We start from the raw sequence: 19,624 nt of genomic DNA on the forward strand, positions 1-19,624 counted from the left end.
TAAAAGTAATATGAATAAAAGATAAAAACCACAAAAAACATACTTTTGATTTATAATTAATGATTCTACAGGAAAATATTTGTACTGTAAATTACAAGGTAATCAAGCTTATTTACTCACTGTTCTTGCTCGTGTTGTGATGTGTTGTCATGGCGACTGCTGCCATTCAAATCCACCCCACTGTCATCGTCAGGACTGTGGTTGTCAGGCGCCTAACAATTGGATATATATAATGTAAGTATTGTCAAAAAAATAAAATCATAAAAAAAATTTGTTTTATATGAACAGATCTAGATGGATATGAGAAGTTTTTCATCCATGATTCTAACAGAAAGAAATTACTTTTCAAAATCTCAATTTTTTATTTTAATAAATGAATTCAGTGATGAGCTTTCTCATGTATATCACAATCACCTTACTTACCTTGGTGTATGCGTGAACTTCAGCATGAACTGTGTTTTCCATTCCGACCCCGGAATCACGATTGGATGAGGCTTGTTTGTGGAGGATGAAATTGTTACTTCTATAGCCAGAATCTTCAGTCAACTTTTTAACCTGTGACCTGTGACTGACATCCTCTGTCGACCTTCTGACCTCTGACCTTCGATTCCCTGTCCTTGTGAGAGGTCGAGATGTTGGAGAATTGGTTTTTCTGCAAATGAAATGGATGCACCATGTTATTAACAAAAAATCAATCATATATCTTTTGCAACTTTTTACAAGTATTCATTTGTTCAGCTGTTTAAGCATATATCTATATAATACAAATAAACCTGTTGTAAGGGACACCTTTATATACAGGACACTTGTCTATAAAGGACAGACTAATAAGACCCACTCCTTCCAATTTACTATATAATTAACCTCTGTATAAAGGTCAACTGTCTATAAAGGACACTTTTGATCTGTCCCTTTGGTGTCCTTTATAGACAGGTTTGACTGAACTTTAAATCATAAAACCTCCTTTTAACCACAAAATCCATTTGCATTTTCCCTTAATGACAACATAGCGTTTCAAAATTTTTAATTAGCATAGTTTCCTTAGTTTAGAAATTAACCAATCACAGTGCAAGGAGTAGAGATATACCGTAAATATTCGGGTATAGTGCGCACTCGCGTATAGTGCGCAGGTACGTTTTTGAGGTTCATTTTCAAAAAAAAAAAAAAAATAACAATTTTTTTTTCAAATTTCACCAATGAACCTTCCAATCATCCATAAACTGTATATACATACTGTTATAACCTCCACTCAACCACAATTAAGCCTAACGATAATCAGATATTCCAATCGTACAGAATCACAAAGTTGTGTAAAAGTGGACACAAAAACTGTGTATTTGGACTATGTTTGCTTGGTGTGCAAACAGTATTTTTGATACTTTTTTTAATCCTGAGTATGATTTACCTAATAGGAACATCCTTCAAGGGGATCCTGGTGGGAGATCCAGTTAACTGCATGTTAGGATCATTGTATTTGAAATCTGACAGCTTGTCCTCAACCCTGTATCTGGAATCCGTCAACCGTGACAGGCGTTCCTCTGCTGATGACAGGTACGAGGGTCCAGGTTTCGGAGAGGGTGTATGTCTGTGTTCGCTGATGAGACTGGACTGGGAGGAGGAAGGCTGGAGTGGTGACATTTCGTGATGGGTGGATGCCGGACTTGCCATGCTACTACTGGACTGAGTGTAACCTTGGTCGCTGAACTGCAACATCAAAAAAAAAATTCCTGTTTTATAATTTCTTTTTTATTAAAACAATCTGTCTATTTCTCAATAAATCAAATCCATAATCTCAGCAATTTCTTATTTCAGACAAGAGAGACGTATACCATTATTATACTAATTAGAAAACAGACAGTGTCTAAGTTTGGGGAGATTTTTTTTATGAACCACTTTTAACTTACCACAAATATAATGAAGAATGGGGCAAATCAGTGTACATATAAATCAAAATACAAATCTCAAATTGTCATTAAAAATGTCTAAATTTTGCCTTTATAAATCTAACGCAGCAAGCTGTTAGATATCTATCTGTTACTGAAGTGTTATGCTCTGATACTATCAATTTTGCTTTTTTTTTATTTACAAAAATCACATCAATTCATTCATTTATAGGAAATGCATCAATATTTCTTATTTGTTATACAACCTTACTTTGAGCTTAATGGGTATTGATTTGATAGCTGGTATTAAGTAATCACTCTGAATTTTCCACCCTTGTTACACTCTTTACAGAATATATTTGTTGACCAAAATTTCATGAGTTATCTCCCTTCCCCAAGATTTCGCTTATGACATTTTAGAATATCAAATGTCTTAATTATACTTTTTATCTATAATTAATTCAATATCAAACCTTCAAAATAGGCCATAGATTATGACACTATAATAATGATACAATACATTTGAAGATATCTATTCAGAAGAGCTATTTTATGAGATTCTATAAACAGTTTGAGAATTAGTCACACCTACCTGTGGTAGATGGTCAGGGAGGCGGTCAACAGTGCCCTCGACACTGATCTGTTCTATAGCCAACCGAAGTGCCTCCAGGTCACTTTCTGAAATTACCTACAAAGGAAACAAAAACGAATCTTCATCAGGGCCTCAGCTTCATCAGCTTAATGTTTCATATAGTAACGCATAAATGTTTATACTAAATCTGTACCCTTCACCCAAGGATGTTTCAGACAATGTTTAGTCAATTTAGTGATTTTTAGAAAAAGTTTACCAGCGACAGACAATGAACGCTGCACGATGCATGACAAAAGCTCACGATCACCTCGTTCAAATGAGCCGTAATGACAAAAAGGATGTGATCATATACTGTAAATATTTATATTTTGGTGTACTCAGATTTTAGCGCATTATTATTATTTACTTTCCTACCTGTGATGAAGGTGGTCGTTTGTCAGCCCACCGTCTCGAGGCGTCCTCTGACCGATAACTAGTGTTATCTGAATCCTGCCAAACAAACACACACAGATCAAAACGTTTTAAGGAACCATCCTAGAAATTGTATTCTAAACTTGGTTATCTCCCCTTACATATCATATACATTTGTACATGATAATTATGAATGATGAATTCTGAAAATTTCCCCATGGAAATCATTGAAATTTTTTTTGATTTAAAATGAATGAAGATTTAACACTTTACATTACCTGTCTAGAAGATGATATATAGCCCCTAGTCTTTTTCTTGCTTCGAAGTTTGACCTCATTTGATGAGTACCTGTCAGGATATTTGTCAGCATGTTTATCTGAGAACAGGAAGTCAGCGGGACGTGCCTGAAAAATAATAAATGCACATTAATTTTTGTTTAAAAATCAGAATTGTCTCAGATAATCACCCTTTTATTACCAAAATGGCACATCATCTTTGCAAACTTGTGTACTGGTTTTTCATTTTTTTATTTGATAGGTGTTTTATCAAATAAAAAAAAAATGATTATGTATCATTGTGTAATATTCTTACCATTCTCGACTCTATTTCCCTCTGTTTGGTGAGCAAGTCAAACTTCTCCAAATCTTTAGCAAGGACAATGTTTCTGATCTCTGACATCAGGGTATACTGAAATACAGAGAGACAAAATGTCACTGACATGATATATTACAAAGTAGTTTTAGGTTAGTGTGCAGAAAATGAAGGTCAATGTGTAGGAGTTAAAGGTCAATGCAGGAATTGAAAGGTCAATGCAGGAGTTGAAAGGTCAATGTGCAGGAGTTGAAAGGTCAATGTGCAGGAGTTGAAAGGTCAATGTGAAGGAGTTGAAAGGTCAATGTGCAGGAGTTGAAAGGTCTCTGTGCAGGAGTTGAAAGGTCAATGTGCAGGAGTTGAAAGGTCAACGTGCAGGAGTTGAAAGGTCTCTGTGCAGGAGTTGATAGGTCAATGTGCAGGAGTTGAAAGGTCAACGTGCAAAGAAAGAAAGGTCAATGTGCAAGAGTGAAAAGGTCAATGTGCAAAGAATGAAAGGTCAATGAGCAAGAGTGAAAAGGTCAATGTGCTGGAGATGAAATGTCTATTTACAGGAGTTAAACAGTCAATGTGCAGTAAATGATAGGTCGATGTGCAGGAGATGAAATTTGGACAAGGTGCAGGCATTAAATAGAGATCTGATGAAACTAGAGAACTTGTTTACTTTTGCGTGTGTGTTGAGGAGCTCTGTCAGTGCTAAGACAAGTCCCTCCACTGTGATGTGGTCCCTCTGGTATTCCTTTAGGTAGTAACGCATTGTTCCGTGCTCCGTCTCATTGAGTTGTTGACCTCCTACTTCCTCGATCATGTTCCACTTCGAGTTGGCGAGAGACGTCAACATCAGCTGTGACCCCGCCCCCTTGGAAAACCCAGACTGTAAAAGTAATGTTAGTCAAAATCAGCTGTGACCCCGCCCCCTTGGAAAAACCCAGATTGTAAAAGTAATGTTAGTCAAAATTTATAATCAGATACAGTAGGCTGTGATCGTACACACTATCATCCTCCATTCTCCAGGGGTTACTTCACTTTTTGCTCGCTGTACCTGGAACATGTCATGGCAAAATTGAAAACTTGGTCCCTGGCATCTTGTGGATAAAACAAGACTGAAATGATCCTTTGATGTACATTAAACAAATCTTGATGTCACTATACACATAATGTACTAGTTAAATAGACAGATTTTGACCTTGGTTGGCCATCCTTTGTAATCTTTAAAAAAATGCATCAGTTTAGTGATTGGTGGAGTTTTTTTTAACTGACCAAATCAAATAACTAGTGGTGTGTCTACAATTTTTCTTTGACATATTCCTGGGATGCAGAAAGGAAAAGTGGACATATGCTATGAAGTATCAGGGATTATGATTCATTAATAATATACATGCTTTGCGTAAATCATTATAAAAGGCAATTTTAATTCTGGGATTATACTAATCCTCAATCAATTTGAGCTTAATGAGTGAAGAATGTGTCCCAATTTAAAGTGAACCCTGAGAATTATTTAGAAACCGATCTAAATGTACATACTGGTATCAAGATGAAAATTATCACAAAACAATAACAGTGTGAAAACAATACCTCAACAATATACAGTCGAACGTCATTATCTTAAACTCTGTTGGATCATGAAAACACTTTAAGTTATCTCAAGTATTCAAGGTAACCAAGTATAATTTATAATTTTACTTTGAGTTAAGCTGAGTCTTCGATTTAACAGAGTTTGGGATGAAGAAGTTTGACTGTTTATACATTACTTAACATACCATATATATAACAATACATCAATCTAGACAAGAATGGTAACTGAGGGTAGCAGATAGTGACAAACACCACACAAATACTGAGGGAGGTTGGAGATCACACAGGGAACTACGTACATTACTCTAGTTGGTATAGGATGGAAAGTGTACAAACATTGAGGGGTTTGGAAAATAATGAGAAATTGCACACTCCAGACATTGTGGGTAGATGGATGGCAAAGGGATTACTTGTACAGACATTGAGGTTGTTGGGGGTAGGAATTATACTTGTACAGACATTGAGGGTGGTTGGAGTGTGTATGAATTACTTGTACAGACATTGAGGGTGGTTGGAGGGTATATGGATTACTTGTACAGACATTGAGGGTGGTTCGAGGGTGTATGAATCACTTGTACAGACATTGAGGGTGGTTGGAGGGTATATGGATTACTTGTACAGACATTGAGGGTGGTTGGAGGGTATATGGATTACTTGTACAGACATTGAGGGTGGTTGGAGGGTATAGGAATTACTTGTACAGACATTGAGGGTGGTTGGAGGGTGTATGAATTACTTGTACAGACATTGAGGGTGGTTCGAGTGTGTATGAATTACTTGTACAGACATTGAGGGTGGTTCGAGTGTGTATGAATTACTTGTACAGACATTGAGGGTGGTTCGAGGGTGTATGGATTACTTGTACAGACATTGAGGGTGGTTGAATGGTATAGAGATTACTTGTACAGATATTGAGGGTGGTTGGAGGGTATAGGGATTACTTGTACAGACATTGAGGGTGGTTGGAGGTATAGGGATTACTTGTACAGACATTGAGGGTGGTTGGAGGGTACAGGGATTACTTGTACAGACATTGAGGGTGGTTGGAGGGTATATGGATTACTTTTTGTACAGGCATTGAGGGTGGTTGGAGGGTATATGGATTACTTGTACAGACAGTGAGGGTGGTTGGAGGGTATAGGGATTACTTGTACAGACATTGAGGGTTGTTGGAGGGTATATGAGTTACTGGTACAGACATTGAGGGTGGTTGGAGGTATAGGGATTACTGGTACAGACATTGAGGGTGATTTGAGGGTATAAGGATTACTGGTACTGACATTGAGGGTGGTTGTAGGGTATAGGGAATTCCTGGGCAGGGTTTGATGAAGTGAGGACAGAATCTGCTGTAGGTGTATACTTACTTTTTTTGTAGTGACTGGTTGAATGCTATAGAATATTTGTGCTCTTCATTCAAGTCATGCTGATACAATACCAGGGAGAACACACTTAGAGTGGAGGAGATGGAGAGATTCAATGTTAGACCTATACTTACTCTTGGGGTACGCTTGTGGCTTGTTGTTGAGCTCTCTCTACCTGTACTTACATTAGGGGTGAGAGTACTGGAAGAGGTTAAAGTGTCTGTACTGAGGGAAAGTCTGAAATAAATAACAGTTTAAAACCATATGAACTTAATTACAGTGTGACTGCTAATTAACATTGTTTATTTATATTGAAAAGGTATTAAAGAAACCATATTTTGCAGAAATTGATCGTTTTTTTTGTATTGCTGGCAATTTGCCATAAAGAAAACTTACTGTAGTTTATTCATAAAATGTTATTAAAATTTTAAGTTGTTTAATGTTTATTGTTAGATTTTAAGATATGTTGGCCAATTATTTACTACTGGGCAAATACAAGATTGAAAAGAAACAAGAGGCCCATTGGCATTAACGATCACCTGAGTTTTAATATATTTTGGCAGATTTGATTCCAGTGACTTGAATTTGAGGTCAATGCCCCAGCATGTTAAAGGCCCAATATCAGGTCTCTTGGTCTCTTGCGTAGAGAGAAGATTTTGTTAAAAGATTACAGCATATTGACCCTGTGACCTTTACCTTGAATAAAGTTCAAGGTCATTCATTCAAACAATCTTGATTGCCCTTCACCCCAGCATGTAACAGGCCCAATATCAAGCTCTGGACCTCTTGGTTAATGAGAAGAAGTTGCTTTAAGATTTAAGCATATTTAACCCATGACCTTGAATAAAGGTCAAGGTCATTCATTTGTACAATCTTGATAGTCTTTAACGAAAAATACTATAGACCAAATATCAGGTGTGTAGGCCTCTTAGTTATTGAAAAGAAGTTGAAAATGTAAATTGTTTATGAATGGACGATGAATGACGATGGACAAAAGGCAATAAGAATAGGTCACTTGAGACTTCGTCTCAGGTGATCTAAAATTCAGCCTGGTTGTAATGAATCAATATCTAAATATGTGATATACGTTATATAATACAGATATGTGTGTCTGAGTGAAAACCCAACAAAACCTTCAGACTTAAAATGTTTTGTTTTAACAAATGTAAAATAATAATTAAATACTGATTTAACAAGGTGATCTGAACTCACTGGCTACTGGATCTGGAGCCCGTCATTAGGGACTGGTTTATCCACTGTGTCTTGTCGATGGTGGTCCGGGCGAAGGGCAGCTTGCCTATGTCTTTGAGAGTAATGACCATCAGACGGGATGTTTTCAGCACTCGTACAGCCTCGGCATGTGTGGTGTCCAGAAAACTGTGACCGTTAACGTCCAGTATCTGGTCACCTACCTGTAGATGGAAAGTAAGTGTAGGCAGGAGATTTTAATACAATTTTTTTCTTCAAATCTATAATCACAATTAACACCTAAAACAACATCAGTAAAAATTAGTGTAATATCCACATTTGCAGATTAACAAAAGAAACATCTCAAAATCTGTCTGAAGCTTCCACTGATGTCATGAATTGTGAGAATATTTTGATACTATTTCAGTATAGTACAATACAGGTTTAGGCATTGTTAACAATTAAGTCATAGATATATGTATTAAAATGCCTAAATTTAGCTATAAGAGTACTTTATTTTAAATGCCATTTTTCGATATACAGAAATCGATGCTTTTGTTAATTTGGGTAAAAAAGATGACATATCAAAATAAATAAATCAACTTTTCCAGACTTTTTTCAAAGGATGAATTTTCATTGATACAGAGTTTTGTTTACTTAATAATGTTTAGAAATTTAAGAATTTTAGAATTTAAGATTTTTCTTTGACAATAACAAATCGGTAAGAAAAACGTATCTTAATCACATTTGGGTAAAACTTCATACATTTGAGTTAACAAAGTTTTCTTTGTTTAAAATGCTGTAGACTAACCTTAAGTCCTGCACTTTTAGCCACTGACCCGTGGTCAACACCGGAAACGTAGATTCCAAGTCCGAATTCCAGGCCACCTCTTATCATCAACCCAAGTTTGTCCTTTTCTCCTACGGCAACGTTCACCTGAAAACAGTTCAAACATAATTAGATTATCACCTTGAAAAACTGATAGGAAACCATAGCAACCACGGTCGAATCACATCTACAATTGTAACCATATATTGTAATAGTATTCACATTTTACTCAAAATCATTCAAAAGATTACTGTTTCAATAGAACATGCTTTTGAACAGTACATTAAACAAATGTTATACTAAGCAAATGTGACATTTCATTAAGCAAATGTTATATTAAGCAAATGTGACATTTAGCAAATGTTACATTAAACAATTGTGACATTAAGAAAATGTTATATTAAGCAAATGTTATATTAAACAAATGTTACATTAAACAAATGTTACATTAAACAAATGTTACATTAAGCAAATGTTACATTAAACAAATGTTACATTAAACAAATGTGACATTAAACAGATGTGACATTAAGCAGATGATATATTAAGCAAATGTTATATTAAGCAAATGTTATATTAAACAAATGTTATATTAAACAAATGTTACATTAAACAAATGTGACATTAAACAAATGTGACATTAAACAGATGTGACATTAAACAGATGTTATATTAAGCAGATGTTATATTAAGCATTGTGACAATAAAGGGAAAGTACCCTAACCTTCCTCTCATCGCTGCTTTTGAGGAGTAGTAGTCCGCTTCTGCGCCCGATTGTCCCCGCCTCCAACTTCGCGATCTGTTCTAGTTCTGGTGGCGGTGATACCGTTCTACCGTAAGGGTCTACCCATTTGTACATCTGATGAATCTCGAATGATCCAGGAATCCGCCCCACCCGACACACAACCAGCTCCAATCGCCGAGCAGATTTGATAATCTGAAGTCATAAAAATTACAACTGCTATGTAGTTCTCTTATGTAAATATAAGCATGAAAAATTATTTTTCCTGAACCAATACAGCAGAACTTGTTTTTTTTAAATTCCCACTGGAGTTAAGCAAGACTGTCAAAAATTCAAGTCCGACCATTTTTTTGATTTTCTTTTTTTTGATTTTCTTTTATCAAAATTCTAAAAAGAGAAATAGCCATAACTCTGGAAAAACTAAATTAACCATAACCAAATCAAAACTTTACATGTATATTATCATTATACAAATACATAACAAATTACAATTCTATATCTATATATCTTTTAAAATTGCAAAAGAGCGGAAACAAAACTGTGGCAGAATGATGACCTGAAAGGAACATAAATGTTACATGTTGAATTCAAACATCACACTAGCAGGTCATAATGCTAGAACAGTATTCTTTTAAAACAGCAAAAAAAAACCTTTCTTTTTAAAACTATGGAATATTGCAAAAAAGATAAGCTACTAAGAAATACAATGTACCATTGTGGAAAATGAAAATGCCTCCACCAGTAATCAGATTCTGGGCCAGAGTTGCATGCATATTAAATTTTAAATCCACCCCAAAATGTCTTGTTCAAAGATGATTATACCCTGGTACATTTGTATATCAATATATTAAACCTTACAATTGTAGCAGCTTTTAAAATGAAAATTTGGTGATAAAATGGATGGAGGAATATGGACTAAGGGCACTTTACACTGAAAATTGGAATGCTATATATATACAAAGATATGTAGATAAACTCTTTTTTACCAAGTGTGCAGAGATTAATGTAATATTCATGTAAAACATCAACAAGGCTATAACCAAGACCAAACCAGCATTTGTCAGTAAAATGTGACTGGGTGGGGTGTCCTGCTGGCTGTTTGCAGCAGTATGCTTCAGTGAGGTAACACTATAAAGTTGGCATCGCTTCCGCACTATGATAAGGAGACAAACAAAAACATACTGCAGCGTCCCAAAATACACACGCTTACACCACATGCATACATCTCGCACATAGGGGAGGTCGTCCTTAAATGACCTTAGCTGTTTGTAGGTTGTTAAACTATACTAAAGCAAACCAAACAGACCAGAATTCGAACCCAGGACTTCTAGACAATCCTTCATTTTTAGACTTCACCTCCAAATATATTTACACCCTGGGTTCAGGTATCATTTTGCAAAGTACAAACATACACACATTACTTGAAATATATGTTGATCAAGTTTTCTTAAGGGCTCTATATATTGTGACAGCTAGCAGAGAGAAAAAGGCAAAGAGACCAGGCTAGGATTCAAACCTGGGACATCCAAGCTCTAAAAGGATGCTTAAACCCTGAGCTGCTTGGCTACCTTGTGTCATCAAGTCGCAATACAATATATTTGTACAGAGGGACTTGTACAGTACAAAAGGTCAGATCAGATAACATCTGATAAGAAGGGTAGGTTTTCAGCCATAGACCTGGGGCTCACTCTTTGTAGCATCAATAAACATCGTCATAGCTAGATTTTATTTGGCTTTACCATACATGTAGTGTTTGTTTTTGCCTGATTCTAAACAATAAAGTACAATTTTGGCAGAATTCCAACATTTTATCCAAAGCAACTTATCCCCAAGAGCCTCAGCTTTCTTTTGGAGTGTGTATCTGATCTCAAGGAAATTAAAGACGAAACAGGTATAGATATACAATATTGTGGTCTAATATTACAGCTTCTGTCACAAGGAATATGAGATCTACTCAGAGATATTACATGTATATACCTTATGATCGTCAGGGTTTTTCTGATATTACCAGCAAGGAAAATAATATACATGCAGAGAACAATGGTACATTGTTCTTTTTATTGATTTTTCCATTTGATTCCATTTGGCAATGGTTCTGAAGAAGTAATGAGGGGCTGTGATAGCTCAGTCGGTTACAGCGCCAGCATCCTAACCTCAGGTGAAGATCTGATCGAGGTGCATGGTTTGTCGTTCCCAATACCTGTGTCTTTTTGCGTTTCTCAAGATTCTGAGAAAGGGGTCAGACTGTATTGTCGTGGTTGTGTCCTTGGGCAAGGCAAATTACCCTAATTGCTCTTGATAACATGCAACAGGCCTCCCATATGTTGTTCAGTGAGGTAGTCACCAACTACGACAAGGAGCTCAATTTGATATTAATGAAACACATGATTTAGTCATGGCTTGCCAAAACATTTTAACATGTTCAAAATATCTCTGCAGTTGACTTGGATGCCAAGATCCTGCTGTGACCGTAGTTTGAAGGTAGTTGCTCATAATTGACCATGTCTGACTCTACTAACATGGCACAGCATTTAACAATACGACAAAAACTATGGTCAAGTAGGGTCAACTACGGAACTTAAACTGCATCCTACTTCAACTTAGTTGACTACATGAACTATGCTCTAGGTCAAATGAACTATGATTAACAACGTACATGACTGTAAGATGTAACCGTGACTTTACTTTTTACCATACAAGTCTATTTTAATGAAAAAGAAAATTTTATGGCTAATCCTTATCCTATTAGAGTAGTTCATCACGAGTATACTAACCTTTCTGAATTACATGTATTTGTAGAGTCAGAAAGTCTTGCCAAAACTTATTAACCTTGACCCTACCTGTGCTCTTGCACCTTGATAGGGTTAATCTGCCTGTCATAACCTAGTATTGTACCAATGATACAATATCAAATACCTATAGGAAATCATATTCCAATTGACCTTGACCTTTGAACTATGACAATCAATTCCAATAAAGTTCATCCTTTGACCGTCTGCTAACCTAAAATATATAATACACCTAAAGGAAACCATAATCCAATTGACCTTGACCTTTAAACTAAGACAATCAATTTCAATAAAGCTCACCCTCTGACTGCCTGCTAACCTACAATATATACTACAACTATATGAAACAATAATCCAATTGACCTAGACCTTTGAACTATGATACTCAATTTCAATAAAGCTCATCCTCATGAACTTCTGCTAATCATTGCAATGATTATTAGTGTGAATGAGATTGAACAAATCGCCAATTTATGTTTGTAGTTCAATTGTTCCCTACAACACTGAAACCCAGAGAGATGAATAGGGGCTACAAAAATGAAGCAGTTAAGTGAAAATGTCATTGAATTTCTTGCAAATCCATGAACACAAATATTAAGAAATAAATCTTCTGATCACAGAATGAATTCCGCTGTCTTGTCCAGACCTATAGACTTACCTGGAGAAGGACTGGCCAGTCACGTAATGTAATCACTCATCATCCTTATTTAGTTATCGTTCCTTCCCATAAAACCGTCCAAGAGACAGTATTTGTATACAAACGTTAGTGACGTTTAGTTCCAACAGATTTTCCATGAGTATCAAATCAAATTAAACCAATTGGCCACTTAAAGTAAACTTGCCAGGAATCGGCCAAGTGGATCAATTTTTCATCGGCAAAAGGTGTTTAAACTGTTTTACCTAAGTACAGCTGAAAAAATATAGCATTTCTAATCAACCTCCAATCAATATCTAATTCTGTATTTCAACATGATACCCGGCCGACCAGTAAGGTAGGTACTAAACTACACAGGTGAAGGTTAAATTCCCTGTTATCTCTCAAAGTGTTACAGCAATAATCATAATAACTAAGAGCAGTCTTTTTCAGTTTCAGTAAAACTAGAAATACCTGTTACATGTATACATAGTATTCCGCCACTCCTGTTTTTTCAAAATTCCAAACACGTCAAAATTTGATTTTGTTTTTGTTTTATTAATGACTGCATGCTTAGCAATGATAATAAATCCCTAAAGAGCTTCTTTAATTTGTGAAATATGAGCATGTTTTCAGTATAAATGTGTGAACGCAGAACTGCTCAAAACTTTTTCACCTTTATGGGCAGAAAAATATAAAGATGAAGAGTAAAGTTATACTATATAGCTGTTTAATTTCACTTGGCTAATATTTCCCTGCTATTCCAGTTGGACTTGGGTAGTTCCTGGGTAACAAAAGTTGTCAAATCATGCTTGTAAACATTATACAGTTAACACTACTATACCTTTCAGTGCGAAATTTAATCTTTAGTCAAAGTGATGGTTGAAAAATTCATTAAAGCTTAAGTTTATTTGTTATGACAATGATTCAAAACTTTCATCTCCGTCTCTCTTAAAATTACAAATGCAGCCCCTGATCATGTTCCTACCAATAATAGTTGTCAGTTCAAGACTACAAAAACATACATATTTTCCCTTTTGTGCTGGAAACATTGCATTTTATTATGATATGGTCTAATGATAGTTTTTTGTACTATGCGTGCACTATCCCATTGTTGCTCTAGCTACTCTGTTAAAATGATAATATTGGGCGAAGATTTCAGTTACCATATTGTAACATTCTGTAAATGTACATATTTTAGCGGTAATATTTTTTTTAGCATTTTTTACACTAGAACCGTTAAACTTAATTATGATTGCACTGATTGCCACATCTATTAAATTTGGAAATGTGCTAAAATTTGAGTACGCCAGATTAAGTATACTTTCAGTAAACAAGTATGTTGAATTTAACCATTTACCAAATTCCTTCAATTTACTCATGACTGAGGTTGGTTTTGTGTTTTTCTTTTTTCTTTGTAGGGAAGGAACTTTGATTTAACATTCCTTCTTTGAGTCCTTGAGGAATCAGTTCGGATACATAAATATATAGGTCAGGTTAGCAGGAACATATTTTAGTGTAGGTACATTAAGATATGAATATTTCTATGAATTAATTCTCAGAATACCGTTCAGTATTTTTGGAATAAGAAATCTCTAAAAATAGTGAAATGTAAATTAATCCAATACAAGGATAATTCTCATAATTAATTAATTCCTGTAGGGAAACGATGTAGGATACAGGTCTAGATCCTTATCCTTATATATATATACAGTACCTATATGTATACAATCAGTTAGTAGTGATCAGCACTGGAGTTGGACCAGTGGCCACAAAGGTTAAGATAGACCAGGTCATTAATATTTTATGTAAGTGGCACATATTTCTTTTCTACAGAGCTGCCAACCAAAACCACATAACTAAAACTTCAAACCACAAAAACAATTCAATGTACCAGGATCTACACATATTCTCTCCACATTAGAAAAAAAACTCTTTCTAAAATTAGCACTTTGTTAAAGTTTCAGTTGAATACAAGAAAGAATACATTAGTTTCCTATGGACGAAATGGCTGCTGTGTGTGTGTTATTGGCCTGGTTAGCCAGCAATCGTCAGATGGGCCAGTTGATCACTCTACCATTGCCTACCTGTCCTCGTCAATTATTCAACATCCACGTACATTCTTATACCGAGTCTGCACGTAAACAAATCTGACGGAGCGGTAAATTACCCTAAATCATGTTACGACATTATCCTGAGTTGTGTGGTTCAGTTAGTTGATAGCGTTGAAAAATTTAACAACACAATAAAATTCGCATTTTAATAAATTATTTCTAAATTGTTCTTAAGTATTGTAAATATGATTTTCTTCAGAAATATATGTAATGATCTCTTTTATTGATTTTCTAATCAGGAAAATTAATTTCAATGATTTTTTTTAACATGACCTTGACCTTTGCATACAGCAGCAAGATTTATCGAAATAGCTTATTATGCATCATTATGCATCATTATGAAACTTTATACATAGTTTTTTTCCAATTGAGACTTCCAAAGGTTTCACAATTACAGTACTGTATTTGCCTCAATGAGCTCCCTTCCCCTGTACACGCACTCCCCCCTTTCCAACTGGGAAATTGAAAGTATATATAAACGCCCCTTCTAAATATGAAAATCTTAAGTTATATTTACTTACATTTTATTGTAGAAACTTCAGTTTGGTCATGAAAGCTAGACTCCTAGTAAATCTTCAATATCTGGTCACAATTCATAAAACTTTTATTTACCTACTTTTTAAAAACCTATATTTTTTTTGTCCATAACATAGATTTATTTATCTTAATAATTGCCCCCTCTGTAACTTTTTTTCAAGTGCCCTGGGTGCTTATTACAGCAAATGTGGTAGTTGAATGCTGGCCTTGACCTTAGATATATTGTCACCCATTATTTTACATTTATTTTTAGTACTAATAATTCTACCTTGACCTTCAATGTTGTTAGGTCGAGAGAATGATTCCTTATTCATGCCATGTAAATTATGGATTACACAAACATAAGTCTAAACTATAATATTGAACTGCTCCATTCATTAATGCCAAATGCAAATGAATACTTTTTGTGTGCTTTTAAAAATAAATAATGAAAATGATATTGACACTTTATAATAGCAGCCATGGTACTAGTAGTGTCACTGTTTTACATCTAGAAAAAAATATGTTACATACATATATATATATATACAAATATACATACATCTTGAGTTGGAGGCCCAGTCAGGGAACGAGTGATGAAGTTGTCTTCCTTCATTATTTGTGTTACTATGTTATATACAAACTTCAAACATGGTTGTGATGTCATCTATTGTTATAGCATGGCGTACATTTGATACATGTCTACTATTATCACCTACAGCCATTATCTTGACTATTCCACAGTTTTCGGTGTTTTTTTCCCCAGTACATACATACATGTATATATCTATGTTCAGAACAGTATCACAAATTGAAAAAAAAATAAAATAAAATCTATTGAAACTTCAAGAATGTGATGACTTGGTACAATGTGTAAGTATATTCCAACAGATTAAAATGAAGTCTACTCCATCCAGCCATAGGGCCATCTGTCATACACATCACTGTTTGTTCCCACGTTACCCTGTATATGTATCCTACTATTAATGTATCAGTATCCCGGAGGATTTACGACCCTATACTAATTACAGACGGGGATCATGGTTCATAAATTAATAACTGCTCTATAGGTCAATGAACAAATATCTCTGTCATGAAATCCAATCCCCATGGGCCATGAAAAGCTGGACCAAACATAATCAAAGCCCCATTAAAGAAATAGAAAACCAATCAATCACAAATATTCATAATACATAAAATTACATATAAATTAAAAAAAGAAAAAAAAAAAGAAAAACATTTTAATTACGTCTACTGTGTAGATATCATGGCTAAAACCAACATTTGGTTACTTACTAATCTAAAGGGGTTAACTTTCGAAAATATTGGATGCACAACACATTCTGTGTTCTAGCTATATAACAGATATGTTTGATCAATCATAATGCATGCAGCTTTACTGACGCAGCATTGATGTTTCGTCCAAATTCATGAAGATTTTGTGTATTAGCTAGTAAAACTTCCAGTTGAAATCAATTGAACATGAAAATGGCAACTGTAAGTCTCTGGACAGTCTAGATGGCATTAAGCCCAGGACAGGTATAGGTAATGGCAAGGTTTAATTATTCAATATTGAAGCATTATAATGCAGACACTTTTTAAGTCCCTGAACAGTATACAATATCGTACTTGTACATATTACACAATATCATGGTCAATATATGTGTTCCCCAATTTTTCATTCTCAATATATTCCAAGTACCTGCCACCTAGGACTGACAACCTTTTTTTAATTGGTATCTGCATTAAATAATTCACAATTATATTTCAAGGTTCAAGGTTATTTAACAATGGGTAGCTAGTGTTCATTGACCAAGAGCTCTTACCTACATTTAACACAGATTGAGAGCGAAATTTTCGGAAACAAAAATAGCTGAAATTCTATGGGTGGCACAATTAAATTTTAAAAGATTAAGAATAATTTCAAGGCAGGAAAATTATGATTTAATGTTATTTGGATTAAAGCCATTCGCATTAATATTGAAATGACATAAACTAAAAAAGAAAACTGTGTCAGAGCGACATGGATGCCCCCTCTGTCAACCAAGGAGACCTTTTAGTGTTATTGGCTTTGTTAGGAATAATACCAGCATGATAACAAAGCCATTACTGAAACTCAAAGTCAATTTAACGAGGTCAAAATATTAAAAAAAATATAAATTTGCATGCATGGAGACTCCTTAAAAAGTACAAGGAGAAAAAGACCATGTGTTTCGGAAGATTAAGCATCTTCTGCTTCAAATCTAGGTCAAATCTGGGTTAGGTCACAATCTCAAACGAGAGTTAAGGGTGGTGACAACAGAACCACAAGGCGTATCATCAAGCACTGATGTCTGACTTCCTATTGCATAAGGAAATACATGAAATGGTGGGGGCATATATGATATATATTTGGTTTAAGGTTTTATTTTGTTTAACATCCTATTAACAGCCAGAGTCATTTAAGGACGAGCCAGGTTTTGAAGGTGGAGGAAAGCCGGAGTACCCAGAGAAAAACCACCGGCCTACGGTCAGTACCTGGCAACTGCCCTACATAGATTTTGAACTCGCAACCCAGAAGTGGAGGGCTAGTGATAAAGTGTTGGGACACCTTAACCACTCGGCCACTGCAACCCCACATGATATATAACAGGTACTATCATACATATAAATTATTAACATATTATTCAAGTATATTTGAAGGAGAATGGTGTGAAATTTGCTACAATAAAATTTGCAGTGTTTTACCTTGACTGCCTCATCATGTGCAATTTTCTTGAATGTGATGTCATTGACCTCCATAATCATGTCGCCTGGTTGTAGGCCTTGTTTGTCAGCAACACTCCGACCATCTACCTGTGATATGTAGATCCCAAGTCCGTATTCTGAACCCCCTCGGATACTGAACCCAAACCCCTCCTCTGGATTAGTGGGCTGGCCGAGATTTACTCGGAGAACCTCGTTGTTTTGGGGTGTGAGGGACATCATTGACCCTGAACCGGCCTTGGAAATCCTTGTACTCTTAATGCTGTTGTTGACATCTCCCCTATTATGTAAAATTGACACTGGGGCACTTCGTGCTGATCCAGATTTGGATGTATGCTCAGATTTCACTTTTCCACCAAATACACTTTTTGTTGATTTTTTCTTTGTAGCTTTTTCTGATTTTGTGCTCCTCGACAAACTCTGTCGAGGCTTTCTTCGAGGCTTTGAGAACGTCACTTGTGGAAATTGTTCTGATGAGCTTGAGGCATGTGCACTTCTCGGAGCATGATGGGACCTATAAGAAAGTGACTTTTGGGTTTTAATGTTACTACCAGTCAACCTGTCAAAAGCCTCAATATCCATCGAAGGCATGACCTTTCGAATAAGAGGCAATAGCTGACGTTTGGACTGTGTGTTAAGTATAGCTTTAAGTCTCCTGACAAACAGCTGTACATCCCGATGGGTATGGTAGTCATTGAGAGCTCCTACAAACAAAGTTCTCTCATCCTCTTCCAGGATACCATTCAAGGCCTCCTGAAGGCGTCGGACATTTGTTGAGAGTGATCGGTGCCTGGAGCTAGGTAAAGACCTAGGGCCTTGGTGGTGTGACATGTTTCACTGTCACAGGACTTAGAATTTCTCTGTGAAATAAACATTAAAAATAAATTATTAGTACAGCAGTTATATGTACTGATATATAAAATAATTTATTTTGTATCTACTATTGTTTGTTGCATGATGGATGAATGACTGATTTTGATGGCAAAAATCTGAAATAAGACAATTTAGACAACTAATAAGACATTTAAGGCAGGTTGCAAAATACATTGTCTTACATTTAAACAGGTGGCCTTTATAGACAGGTTTAAAAAAAAAAGAAAATTTGAAAAAAACTTTTAATAATCAAAACATTGTATTTGATCACAAAAGAAATCAAAGAAATGTATTCTTTTAAAAACATTTGATATAACTATACATCTTATCATCTGCTGATAAAATCCTACAGAGAAGTATCCTTGTCTGTCAATACATCCAATATGTTATTATGTATTTATTCGTCCTGTTTAATAATCTTTAGGGGAAATGGACTAATCTTAATGCCAGTGGCCAGGTAGCTCAAATGGTCAGAGCACCTGTTTAATTAGAGTTTGGAGGTCCAGCCATCCTGTGTTCGAGTCCTAGTCTATGTTAGTGCAGGGTCATTGCATTTTTCCTCTCCTGTTACATATTGACAGACATGCAAGGCTAGTAGTACTAGCTGTAGCCTACAAGTACATTTACTTCTACTTCACTTTATTTTATTTATCAAATTCAAAATATTCCAAAATGTAGCTGCAATACAATGTATATGTATTTCAGATATACATTGTATATACATAAGACTAATAAAGGTTGAGCTAAAACAGAACAATTTTATACAATATACAAATTTGAT

The 19,624-nt window shown here is 35.3% G+C and overlaps 1 protein-coding gene across 3 annotated transcripts in view; it reads right to left on the minus strand.

The window, feature by feature from the left end:
- Nucleotides 1-19,624, minus strand: part of LOC117322049 (whirlin-like) — a 36,550-nt gene that overhangs the window by 16,171 nt on the left and 755 nt on the right. For 2 of the 3 annotated variants that reach the window (XM_033876777.1, XM_033876775.1), the window contains exons 2-14: nt 17,953-18,830; nt 9,155-9,367; nt 8,413-8,538; nt 7,626-7,825; nt 6,599-6,650; nt 4,142-4,351; nt 3,478-3,573; nt 3,165-3,290; nt 2,890-2,964; nt 2,476-2,571; nt 1,406-1,704; nt 424-652; nt 121-212 (exon numbers count right to left, since the gene is read on the minus strand). In XM_033876777.1, coding sequence (XP_033732668.1) covers nt 121-212; nt 424-652; nt 1,406-1,704; nt 2,476-2,571; nt 2,890-2,964; nt 3,165-3,290; nt 3,478-3,573; nt 4,142-4,351; nt 6,599-6,650; nt 7,626-7,825; nt 8,413-8,538; nt 9,155-9,367; nt 17,953-18,801 — 2,663 coding nt within the window. In that variant the 5' untranslated portion in view covers nt 18,802-18,830. Of the gene's footprint in view, nt 1-120; nt 213-423; nt 653-1,405; nt 1,705-2,475; nt 2,572-2,889; nt 2,965-3,164; nt 3,291-3,477; nt 3,574-4,141; nt 4,352-6,598; nt 6,651-7,625; nt 7,826-8,412; nt 8,539-9,154; nt 9,368-17,952; nt 18,975-19,624 lie in introns of those variants that run through there. The other variant, XM_033876776.1, reaches the window with a different exon arrangement.

The sequence above is a fragment of the Pecten maximus genome, chromosome 2 (genome assembly GCF_902652985.1).
Source record: "Pecten maximus chromosome 2, xPecMax1.1, whole genome shotgun sequence".
NCBI classification, from domain to species: Eukaryota; Metazoa; Mollusca; class Bivalvia; order Pectinida; family Pectinidae; genus Pecten; species Pecten maximus.